The 13,119-nt window shown below is 38.8% G+C and overlaps 1 protein-coding gene across 2 annotated transcripts; it reads right to left on the bottom strand.

Annotated features, from left to right (window-relative positions):
- Window positions 1–4,594: 4,594 nt before the first annotated feature.
- Window positions 4,595–10,682, bottom strand: LOC127653689 (enolase-like). Of its 2 annotated transcripts, none has more exons than XM_052140473.1 (12): window positions 10,610–10,682; window positions 9,663–9,751; window positions 9,382–9,477; window positions 8,682–8,740; window positions 8,503–8,572; window positions 7,624–7,757; window positions 7,079–7,301; window positions 6,784–6,981; window positions 6,334–6,535; window positions 5,306–5,414; window positions 5,164–5,222; window positions 4,595–5,018 (listed from the first exon to the last, which is right to left on the bottom strand). In XM_052140473.1, the coding sequence occupies exons 2-12, from the start codon at window positions 9,745–9,747 to the stop codon at window positions 4,952–4,954; spliced, it is 1,302 nt and encodes a 433-aa protein (XP_051996433.1). In that variant the 5' UTR covers window positions 9,748–9,751; window positions 10,610–10,682; the 3' UTR covers window positions 4,595–4,951. The 2 variants fall into 2 exon arrangements, with proteins under 2 accessions (XP_051996433.1, XP_051996432.1); XM_052140472.1 differs by having other exon boundaries at window positions 10,488–10,656.
- Between the last annotated feature and the right edge of the window lie 2,437 nt (window positions 10,683–13,119).

Raw genomic sequence — 13,119 nt, 5'->3', positions numbered from 1 at the left:
TCCCCTTCAACAAGCGTAACTGAGCATGTGCCACTGCAGCCAGCGCTAATGGGATCATCACCGTGTCCCTAACCATCCTCCTGTGTCAATGTTGACACATAAATATGGACATCCTCATAAATGGAACTACAGTGTCAATGACATTCCTTTGTCATATTTGATAGTAAATACCATACAGAATTAAGAATAACATCGTCTTGATTATTTTTTTATGTGTGTGGGTTTAGGGAAATAAACAGCGCGTATAGATTTAAAGGATTGCACTGCTGTTGAGACGGTGGATTTATTTCGGCTCAGTGAAATTAGGCTAGAAGCATTAAACTGCTTAAACGGTTTCATATCTCTCTACTGTTCACAAAAGAACCGGTGATCCTGATGTAAACAAATTAAATATGCTTTAATATGTAATATTAAAATGTTTCTTTTCACTACTAATTTACATAAATAGTCATAATAGTAAATACTGCTAATTATTAGAATTATTAATTAATAATAATAACAATAAAACAGTTCATCAGAATTTATTAGCTATCAAAAGACCTATGAGCTTCTTGATGACAAAAGCAAAACAAAATTAATGCTTCTTTTCAATTTTGAGACACCTTAACCCTTAAATCCATGGGTGTTTAGCCAAACATTATCTTTAGCGACCTGGATTTTATACATATCACAAATGGATCTCAGGCACTTTTTGAGTCTAAATAGATGCACACCTTGCATAATTTTAGTAGAAAAGCCAAATGGCACTAGCCAAATCAAACTGTTCTTGTTACATGTGCTAAAGTTAACTTCCATGTTGCTGCTTCATCAACTATCCATGTCAAATGTAAATAAAGAGAATCACTGAAACATCAGCACCACCTAGCGTAGGAAATAGCATGTATAATATGTAGGTGTACATGCATATTGACATAGAAAATCAACATAATATTCAGTCATTTGTATGAATAATATAGTGCTAATTTGTCTTGTAACCCAGCCATGTAGGGTGACTCCTGCATGCCGGTCCCAAGCCAGGGCAAATGGGGAGGGTTGGGGAAAGTCCTGGCGACCTTCCCTGGAAAATCATTGCCACAAAAATTCATGGAAATTCTCTCACTTGCTTCAGATATGGTACCCAACGGTGGGCCCCCCAGGCCAGTAAGTACCCAAAAAGCGACTGGGGAAGATCAAGGATCCATTGCGTGTAATCCGGGAATTTATGACGCAAATGGGAGAAATTCTTCGGGAAGCCCAGCTGCTGATGCTGCCTGCGATGAAAGAAAGGATCGGCTCTGCATGAAAATGCACAAGATCGCAAGGTGGAATGTCCGCAGAATGAGTTGAGGGAAACTGGACATCAAGCACGAAATTACCAGACTCAACATAGATTTGCTTTGAATCAGTGAATTACACTGGAAAGATAATGGCCACTTCCAATCGGATGACTTTTCAGTGTATTATTCTGGTCATCAAGAAATTAGAAGGAACGGAGTGGCCTTCATAACACACAAGAACATCACCCATGCAGTCGAGAGCTACACCACCATTAGCGACCGCATAATGGCCATTCGTATCCGTCGATAACTGCTCAATATCACGGGTTACAAGTCTATGCTCCAACAACATATGCTTCAGAAGATGAAATCGAATGCTTTTATGCCAAAATCAAGGAAGCACTAGGACAGGTGCCCAAAAAGGATATCGTTTATATCATAGGTGACTTCAACACGAAGGTCGGCAGTCAGGAAGAGGCAAACATCGTAGGCCGGTTTGGACTGGGTAAAAGGAATGGCACTGGTGATCGTTTTGTCCAATTCGGTCATGAAAACCATCTCAGGGTCTCAAATACAAGGTTCATGCAACCTAAACGCTGTCTGTACACCTGGACAGCCCCAATGGACAGCATTGCAAACAGATCGACAACATCCTTTGCAGTCAACGCTGTAAAAGTTCAGTCCTTGTCAAAACATTCCCTGGTGCTGACTGCGGTTCTGACCACGAGCTGCTTGTAGCCACCATCAAGATAAAATTCTGCAACATCAAAAAGAATGCTCCACCAAAGTGATTTGATGTATCCAAGTTTCCTGTTTTATACACAGTTTGGCACTGCAGACAAACAGCTGGATGAATTGTGGCAGGAAATCCAAGCCACGATTATCGAAACAGCACAGGAACACATACCATACAAGAAACCAGAGAAAAGGAGAAAGTGGCAGTTGGCAGACACCATCAAAATCGCAGATCAAAGAAGAGCATCCTAAGCTGTCGGGGACCGAGAAGAGACTAGGAGGTTAAACGCGTAGTTTCAAAGGGCAGCACCGAAGGACAAAGCATACTGGGATCAGCGATGCAAGCAATTGGAGGAGGACTGTCAAAAAGGTCACACCAGAGATTATTCCGCACAGGTCAAGTAAATTCGAACTCCCTTCTCCACTGCCCGCAAAGAGTAATCAAAGACAAGAAAGGGAAGGTCTTGACTGACCAGGCAAGGCATCAGAAGCAGATGGTGAGAATACATGGAAGAACTGTATTCAAGCACCAGTGACCCTGAGCCACCCAACGATGACCCAGTAGCATTGGAGCCAGCCATCCCAGATAAGGAATTTATATGGGTGCTGAACCAGTAACCAAACAACAAGGCACCTGGTATTGACTGCATCCCGGCAGAAATGCAGAGACCTGTTCCACCAGCGGCTATAACAGCGATCTACCAGAAGATCTGGGAAACCAGTAGGTGGCCAAAGAACTGGAAGAGATCAGTATTCATCCCAATGCCTGAGAAAGGTGATGCAAGGGACTGCAACTACCATACAATAGTCCTGATTCCTCATGCGAGCAAAGTCCTTCTGAAGATCATACAGCAGCGTTTGCGTCCAATCATCAAAGCAGAACTACCTGACTTGCAAGATGGGTTCCAGCGAGGTTGTCGTACCAGTGACCATATCGCAAATCTGCGGTGGATTATGGAGAAATGTCACAAATATCAGAAAAACATCTACATTCATCTTCATCGACTAGAGCAAGGCATTCGACTGTTTCGAATACGATAATCTATGAAAGGCCCTCCAAGAACTGGGAGGGCCAGCACACTTGATCCAGCTGATAACATCCCTTTATACAGACCAAGAAGCAACTGTCCGAACACGAGACACAGAGTGGTTCAAGATTGGGAAACGTGTGTGAAAAGTTTGTATTCTGTTCCCTTTTCTTTTCAATATTTAAGCAGAAATTATCATGAGGAAATTCGATCTTGAAAATCGGACATCGGTGTGAAGATTAGCGGCAGAAATAACAATTTCAGCTATGCCAATGATACAACATTACTGGCAGAAACGGAAGATGGTCTTTAACACCTCATACTAAGAATCAAAAAGGAAAGCGAAAAGATGGGCCTCCACCTCAACATCAAAAAGACGAAGATCATGACAACAGCTGGAAATGGAGCAGTCAAAATAACAATTGTCAAGAGATTGAATGCTTCATGGATTTCTGCATCCTGGAATCCATGATCGACCGAACTGTAGATTGCGGCCCTGAAATCAAGCATCAAATTGCGGAGCAAAGACATCAGCCTCACAACCAAATGCAAACTGGTCCATGCTATTGTGTTTCCCATATCAATGTATGGGTGTTAAAGCTGGACCCTGATAAAAGCTGACCGAAGGAGGATTAATGCTTTCAAGCCATGGTGCTGGAGAAGGCTGTTACGGATACCATGGACAGCAAGGGTCACCAACAAAGAGGTTCTGGAGCGCATCAGGCCAGAAATGTTGCTTGAGGGAAAGATCACCAGACTCCAGCTCACTTACATTGGCCACATTATGTGATCAGTTTAATTGGAAAAAGCAATAATACTTGGAATGGTCAGTGGAACAACACGATGAGGCAGCCAAAGAATGTGCTGGCTCGACACCATCAAAATGGACACTGGCCTAGGCGTAGAACAGCTAAGAGGGAAAGTCCAAGACCAGAAAGCGTGGTGAGAGATGGCCCATAAAATTAGAGTCGGATCCAAATTAACGGATGACACACAATTTGTCTTGTAATAAATATAAATATCCAGTGATAATACATTTATATAGATATGAGAATCATAAAAAGATTATTTTTGTGAGTGCAAAAAAATAAAAATAAGGGTCTCAGGTCTTTAATGACCCAATACACTTTGGGTGATTAAAGACATAGTTCACCCAAACATACACATTTTCATCATTTACTCACTGATTTACAGTAAAAAAAATAAAAAAGAAAGAAAAAGAAAGGGACTTAAATATTGATCTGTATCTCTATCATATCACTTCTGAAGACATAGATTTAACACTGGAGTATGGATAACTACTATGTTTCCTTTGTCTGATTTTTGCAGCTACAAAGGTCGGATCATTGTTCACATGCATTGTGAGGACCTACAGAATTGAAATAGTCTTCTAAAATTCTTCATTTGTTTTCTGCAGAAGAAATTAAGTCATACACATCTGGGATGGCAGGAGGGTGAGTAAATGGGAAGAAAATTTTCCTTTTGGGTGAACTATCCCTTTAAGCAGTTATATAAAAAAAAGGTATCTTTTGCAATTTTGCCATGAGGTACAAAATAAAGCTACAAAAAGGCTATTCACTTGTTGATTTTTATTTTAACAGCATCCACTATTACAAGCACAAACCTCAGGAATCTGCTATGCAGCATTTACAGGAAAATACAGTTTGCTCTTTCTTTGCATTACATTAATTAACAGAAATGTACATGTAACACTGATCCAGCTGAATACCTTAATAAAAGCCTATACAATAATTTGTGTTTCTGTACCCTTGATGTTCTGCATCACTCCTAATAATGACCTAAAATTAATCTTTTGTCATATACTGTTCTACGTTGGCATTGCCACATCTTGAACTGAAATATGTGTAGATTTACTGTATTGTAGGTGGTTAAGTGATTTAGTCCTAACTGTGAATAGGACTGTACTTAGTCTCAGTTCAGTGGATTTCTGAAGTTTTTCCCAGCAAAGCAAGCTTTATCCCCCAGCTCCTCTTCAATTCTGTGAATCAAGTAAGCAAGCCATAAACAATATGGATTTTTTTCATAGGTTTACAAAAAAAGGTATACAGAAGAATGGAGATACAATATGCTTATTAATAGCTGGTCAATGAATCTGTGTTCTTATAGAAACAATGTAAACACACCTAAGGATCTGATTGTACTTGGCCAGGCGCTCAGAGCGACATGGAGCTCCAGTCTTAATCTGAATAAGAAGAGGAGAATAAAATACATGAGTAGATATATTACATAAAGTACATAGATTTAATGAAGATTGCAGCATTGTACCTGTCCAGTGCAAAGTCCCACAACCAGGTCAGCAATGAATGTGTCTTCTGTTTCCCCTGAGCGATGGCTCACCATCACACCCCAGCCACTGGATTGTGCCATTTTACATCTATGGGGTGGCATGCAAGAAATTGTTTCCACAAATATAACTACTTAAAGGAACAGTTCACCCAAAAATGAGAATTCTCTCATCGTTTACTCATGCCATCTCAGATGTGTATGACTTAATTTCTTCTGCAGAACACAAACAAAGATGTTTAGAATAGTATCTCAGCTATGTAGGTCCATTCAATGCAAGTGAATTGTGACCAAAACTTTGAAACTCCGAAAAGCACATAAAAGTCATTCATACAACCTCAATCCACTCTGAAGTGATCCAATCGGTTTTAGTTAGAACAGACCAAAATACAACTCCTTTTCACTATAAATCTTGACATCAGCAGTCTCCATGGCAATCACGATTTCAAGCTCAATTACACTTTCTAGCACCATCTAGCACTCTCCACATGCACTAGGAAGCTTGAAATCATGATCACCTTGGAGAATGCAATAGCAAGATGTACAGTAAAATGTATTACATTTTGCTCTGTTCTCACCTAAAACACAAGAATGTGGAAGTGCAATTGTAGATTTACAGTAAAAAAAGAAAAAAAAGGACTTAAATCTTGATTTGTTTCTCACCCACACCCATCATATCGCTTCTGAATACATGGATTTAACCACTGGAGTTGTATGGATTACGTTTATGCTGCCTTTGTGCTTTTTGGAGCTTCAAATTTTTGATTACAATTAACTTACATTGTGAGGACCTCCTCTAAGAATCTTAATTTGTGTTCTGCAGAATAAAGAAAGTCAAACACATCTGGGATGGCATGAATGCGAGTCAATGATGAGAGAATTTTCATTTTTGGGTGAACTATCCCTTTAAGAGAGGGTTTTCATAAATTCTGTAAGAATATGACCTTGAATTTTTTAGGCACCCTTTGCTCAGTAAATATATAAATGTGTGAACAGGATTTTGAACTTACGCCTGCAGAGATTCGGTAACACTACCGATCTGGTTGACTTTGAGCAACAAGCAGTTGCAAGCCTTGTTCTCAACTGCATTAGCAATACGTTTAGGGTTGGTGACTGTGAGATCATCTCCCACCACCTGGATGTCTGTGCTGTTAGTAAAGTTGGTCCAGGCCTCCCAGTCATCCTGATCAAATGGGTCCTCAATAGACACCACTGAAGTAGTGATAAAAAATGTTAAAAAATCACTTCACTATGCTCGCAATCTCACATCTAGAAATGAACTACACTACATTTATACACTGATACATGTAATATGATAAAGACAAATGCTAATTTTGTGGGGGCATGTACATACAGTAAATATAAACAACATTTGATCTTACACAGCATGTAATTACAATCCCAAAGAAAACCAAAATCAGTGAAATTATTAATGAAGAAAGCAACTGTCAGATGGATACCTGGGTAGTCCTGAATAAAACTCTTGTAGAGATCAGAAAGCTCATCAGGGCTGATATACCTATTGGGGTCATCGGGAGACTTGAAGTCCAAGTCATACTTTCCATCACGGTAGAACTCTGATGCAGCCACATCCATGCCAATCACAATCTCATCTGTGTAACCAGCTTTACTGATGGCACTCTTCAGCAGCTCTAAAGCTTTTGTCCCAAACATCCAGAAAACAATTAAAAACAATTATAGTTGATTGATTGAAATTGATAGTCTCAAAACAATATGATTCAGATGTTTTAATACCTTCTTTATTCTCTAGGATGTTGGGTGCAAATCCTCCCTCATCCCCAACATTGGTGGCATCCTTGCCATACTTTTCCTTTATAACATTCTTCAGATTGTGGTACACCTCTGCGCCAATGCGCATGGCCTCCTTAAAACTACTGGCTCCAGCAGGAAGGATCATAAATTCTTGCATGGCCAACTTATTGCCTGCATGTGAGCCACCATTGATCACATTAAAAGCCTTCAAAGAAAACAATCAAAAGTGCAAACTTAAATGGTAACAATATTTTGTCCAATAAATTGTGTGCACAACATGTTTATTGGTAGTAATTAAATGGCGAAAGAGCAAAAGATGTCCCCAAATTGGTCTAAGCAATTCAGAGACAACCTAAGTTATTCAAGATGAAGCTAGTCAAATTTAAATACCTTAATATAAATACATAAAAATGAAAAGTACACAATTAGCTTTCATCGCAGGCACTAACTGAACTGTAATACATCTACAGTATGTCACACTATTTCTGTTGGTACATTTCTAAATACAGGAGTGCTCTGTTCCTCACCGGTACTGGCAGGATGACCTCTGGGTTTCCAGCAAGGTCAGCAATGTGACGATAAAGAGGAACACCTTTCTCCGCAGCTCCTGCCTTGCACACAGCCAGGGACACGCCCAGTATGGCATTGGCACCAAATTTAGCTATTGATTGAAACAGAAAAAGCATTAATTGAGTAATTCTAGACACAACATTATATGTAAATTATTTGGCAGATTTTTTTGGGTGTTATTATTTGCCTTTTTTATTTTTATCCCCTTTTCTGCCAACTTGGAATACCCAATTCCCACTACTTCCTCGTGGTAACACGATTACTCACCTCAATCCAGGTGGCGGAGGACAAGTCTCAGTTGCCTCCTTTTTTGAGACCATCAATCCACACATTTAATCACGTGGCTCGTTGTGCATGACACCGCGGAGAATCTCAGCGTATGGAGGCTCATGCTACCCTCTGCGATCCACGCACAACTTAGCACGTGCCACATTGAGAGCGAGAACCCCTAGTTTAAACCACGAGGAGGTTACCCCATGTGAATCTACCCACCCTAGCAACCAGGCCAATTTGGTTGCTTAAGAGAACTGGCCGGAGTCACTCAGCACACCCTTGATTCAAACTCGCGACTCCAGGGAATTTAGTCAGTGTCAATACTCGCAGAGCTATCCAGGACCCCATTTGCCTTTCTTCTTGACAATGTCTTAAAAATTTAGTTTAACTGGGAAATAACCTGATGTATAGAATGTGTAACAAATTTTGAATGGAGAATGGAAGAATGGAGACCAACCAATATGAGAAAACCATTTAAATGTGAAGACCAAGCCCTTTTCTTTTGTCAAATGTGTAAACATATATATATATATATATATATATATATATATATTATGAATTACATTTGTTGTCGGTTCCATCCAGTTCCAGCATGAACTGGTCAATCTTCTCTTGCTCAACTACAGGAATTGCCTACATGGCAGGGCAAAGGGAGAGACAGAAACGATCATTACCAACCTTGCGAAATTAAAAAATAATACAATTCTTTCTTTTGTTTACTGTAGTTTTAAAATACTCCCACCTGGCTGATCAGTGCAGGTGCAATGGTTTGGTTCACATGCTCAACGGCCTTTGTCACACCTGAATAGCAGAGACAAAGACAGTTTTGAGCAATATAGGAGAAATCCCAACATCACAGTTACAGCATTCAGAGGCATGCACATGATCTCTATATTTTCTTGTCTGGTTCAACTGAACAACAAAGCTGTAGACAGACATTTGTCAGAATTTGTAGAAATATTAGCCAGAAACAAGTTTAACCATGCATACACCATGCATTCAATAACATGGATGTTTTACATTAAATAAATAATAATTAATTGTTGTAAATTGCATGCTCAACAAGTATTTTGCATTTTACACTATTTGTGTACAGAATGGAGCACTGACATGAGAATAAAATGCAAACAAAAACCTGACAACAACGCATCAGTCACAGCAATTGTTCACCTGTTAACACAAGGCTGAACCCAGTAATTAATCAGTACATTTAATAAGTCCTCCTTTACAATCTAATAGAGACAGAGGTGAGGAGAAAAACAGTCCATTCATTAATAAAATATAATGTAAATAAATTAAATACAGCGCTTATTGTACAAGGCAGACAAAAGTCTATTTCCCCCAAAACATTTAACCTTGTACCAGTCAGTTCTGTACAACCAGACAGAATCTGATTTCTCTTTATGTTGTTATTGAGTACATTTAAGATGCAAGTTATTTACCTTTGCCCAGGTAACGTGACTTATCATTGTCTCTTAGCTCCAAAGCTTCATAGATTCCAGTAGATGCTCCACTAGGGACAGCAGCTCGAAACAGGCCTGTTATAAAATCACAAGAGGTACTGTTGAAGTGAATGGTTATGCCCAGAATCAAAATGACACATTAGTGACTAGATGAGTTTTAATTTAGCTTGAAGCGCCAGCACGCTAAATCGTTTTCAGTTGTGAGCAATCAATCCTGTTGTGTCCCTTCCAAACATAAAACTCAAGGGGAAAAAAATCACCTTTCTCTGTGTAAAGGTCCACCTCAACAGTGGGGTTTCCCCTTGAATCAAAAATCTCACGGGCATGTATCTTCAAGATAGACATGTTTCTAAAAATGAAAGAAATAACAGAAGATTAAGATAAAGGCTTATCATTTAGGGGTCACATATGCCTACATTGTTTTCTGTGTCTGCTGAAATCTGTCCCTGCATCTAAAGGGTGATTTTGAGATAACCTAATGCAGAACTCTCCTGTCACCACCTGCATTACAGTAATACTAACAAACATTGAGCAGGTTGGCATTCACCGTCATCAGCTTTGTTCATGGGTATGAACTGGCTCAGGTCTAATTGGATTAGCAGCTGTCACTCTATGGTCATCATTGTGCTATCTACAGAGAACAAAAGCTTTCTGAACTCGATTCGGCCTTGAAGTTTTTGACATAAACATAAAAAAGACAGGATAATCAACCATATTATTTGTGCAACCGTCCATGTTTATGGTCCAGTCTAACGCTTGGCCATTTCTCGTTTAATTTCTTCCAGGAATCGTTCTGTTTAGTTTGTTGTACAAATATTGAATCTAATTTCAGCACGTGAATGGAAATGGGCGTAATGGAAAGCACAATTCATCACGCATGCGGGTCCTCAATGTCACATCCTTATTCTGAATAAGTTATTCATGACTCTTCACTAATATCGTGCTCAAAACCAACATGACTAAATCTACATATAAGCGGACAAACACCAAGGTTGATTATGATATTAAAAATACAACATTAGCAATAAAACAGATATAAAAATGTCGTCATTAAGCGTTAAAATGCGTAACACAATGTGTCTTACCACAGCAAATCCGTATATCTCAAGGACAAGATGAATTAAGCAACTGCTGCTTGACTCAAGCTCAAGTAAACGCTCAAAGCCTGTAGTCCTGCGTGGAAGATGTGCTCACCAAAAGTACGTACCTTCGGGGAGATGAAAGAAATCGCACACAAGCGGGTAGAACGGCAGATAGTTTGAAAGGGGACCTCAAAGTGGGCGTGGATTCTCAAAGTGGGCGTGGATTCTATTTGGTCAAGGTACCATCTGTATTTTTAATTAAATGGCTATTAAGGTTTCTCAGTGTCAATATTCAGGTGTGAATTATTGTCCAGACCGCTACTGAAGCGGGTGGTTTAAACAAGTTTACCTGTTCCTTTTATCAGCGCTGGTCAGGATGGACCAATCACAGTCATTTATGATTACTGGAAAAATAATTTGAGAGAGAGAGAGAGAAATTCTATCTTTATTGCTATTTGTTACTATTTTATTATTATTATTTGTCTTGTCATTATCTGTTTTGTGTATTAATGCTTTGGCAATATGGTTTGTAAACACAATCATGCCAATAAAGTACTTTTAAATTGAAAATAATTGAAATTGAATTGAATTGAGAGAGAGAGAGAGAGATAGATTGCTAGGCCTGGTTTACATTTATATGACAGGTAGCAATCATAGTAAGTAAATATTTGAATGATTTTATATATGCTTTAGTGTAGAAATGGCATGAATAAGAAAAAAAAAAAAACGTCATGGGTTTTCAATGGGGCTCAGTTTCCTGGGCCGTGGCGCTCGCTTAAGGAAGACACTTTTGTCTCATAGGAAACTGAAATTAGCTAGCAACAGTTGCTCTCCAAGGGGGAAGATGTCATGATGGAGGAAGGCTTTTCTTTAACAGTGCAACATTAATGATTCTGTTTTCATAATAAATTGCTGTTCCTAAAACAGAGCAATTTTTGAAAACCGAGCAATGTATTCTGACATTGCCCCATCATACATCACTCAAATATACAGGTAGATACAGTAGAAAATATAATTTTATTGGACTTATTCTCGAAAGCAACAGAAATGATTTCAAATAGTTAAACCATTAACCTTCTTCCATATTCTTGTCTATGAGGAGAAAGTGATGCAACTGCATGAGGCACAATAGAGTGTTTGTGTGCTGGAGAATCCTGGCAACTCATTCCCTTGGACCAGTAATCCCTCAGGTCATTGCCCTCACCCCTCCCTCCTCCATTCCCTCTTTTTGTCCTTCTCTCTCTCTCTCTCTCTCTCTCTCTCTCTCTCTCTCTCTCTCTCTCTCTCTCTCTCTCTATATATATATATACATACATCTTTCCACCTTCCCTCCCCTGTACACTTCTTCTCTCTTATTCTTTCTAGAATCCTGAGCCCAGCCATGTCAGTTTAGATCAGTCTCACATGCAGGTATGTCATTTTCCCTTGTGCACAGTTAGTTTTGTGGAACAAGTTGATGGTTCTTGTTTTGTTGCTTATCTCAGGTTCATGGTTCTCTGGAGGCTTCCCTGACAGCCAGCTAATCACTGTGCTCCTCCATCCTCACACCTCACAAATAAGACCTCAGGGATCTCATTAGCAATCTACACAGACTTGTGGATATTGAGGTAGTAACCTGTTGCCTGGGTAACAATACTGTTCCTTTGTCCCAGCATGAACTCCTCTTAGAGTTGAAAGTCTAAGATCTTTTGTCCAATACACAGAGCTCCATATTCTAAATTGTGACTCACAATTGTGAAGCATTACTAGTTATATATATAATATATATATATATATATATATATATATATATATATATATATATATATATATATATATATATATATATATATATATATATATATATATATATATCAAAGTCTACAATAAATCTACATTTAGTTTGTATTTTAAACATACAATAAATATTAAAAAAGTTCACTCAGCAATGAAAATTATGTCATCAATTACTCTCCTTCATGTTGTTCCAAACCCTTATGACTTTCTTCCATTAAACACAGAAAGAGATGTAAGGAATTAGTCTCATCTTTTCCCCATACGATAAAAGTGAATGGTGATTAAAGCTTTTTGCATGATGTCACCTTTTGTGTTCCACAGAAGAAAAAATAAAATAGGTTTGAATCAACATGAGGGTGAGTAAACAATGACTGAATTTTCATTTTAAGATGTGGTCTGAAAAATTAGCTCATTCTGTTATGCTGACTTTCATTATACCTGCCAGCCCTTTTCAAACCAGCCCATGCAACTGATGCCACCGAACCTTGACACCCATGTAGCAGGCCCATCCCGAACAGACCTTGCACACAAGTACTTTATTGTCTCAATGAAACTTTAAATATTGCTCAAAATGCAGCACCAGGCTACAAACAGAATGTAATAGTGCTTTTATGAAGGCTTAGGGAGTAGGTCTATTTTTACAGCCAACAAACAGTCTACTGATTTACTGGCAGTAAAACTCAACAGTAAAATTTATTTCTAACTGATTTAAGAACAAGGTTTACATTTTATTGGAGGACAGGTTTAAGTGCACTCTTAGAAGAAAATGTTTTATATAGAACCCTAAAGGGTTTCTAGCAAGTCAGTTCAATGTTGGACATCTTTGGAATGCTCCCGGAAGGCTATTTCCAGTCATGCA

This window comes from Xyrauchen texanus, chromosome 13 (genome assembly GCF_025860055.1).
Source record: "Xyrauchen texanus isolate HMW12.3.18 chromosome 13, RBS_HiC_50CHRs, whole genome shotgun sequence".
Lineage (NCBI taxonomy): Eukaryota > Metazoa > Chordata > Actinopteri > Cypriniformes > Catostomidae > Xyrauchen > Xyrauchen texanus.
Note: the sequence above shows the minus strand (reverse complement) of the source record. Positions and strands in the feature narration are given on the sequence as shown.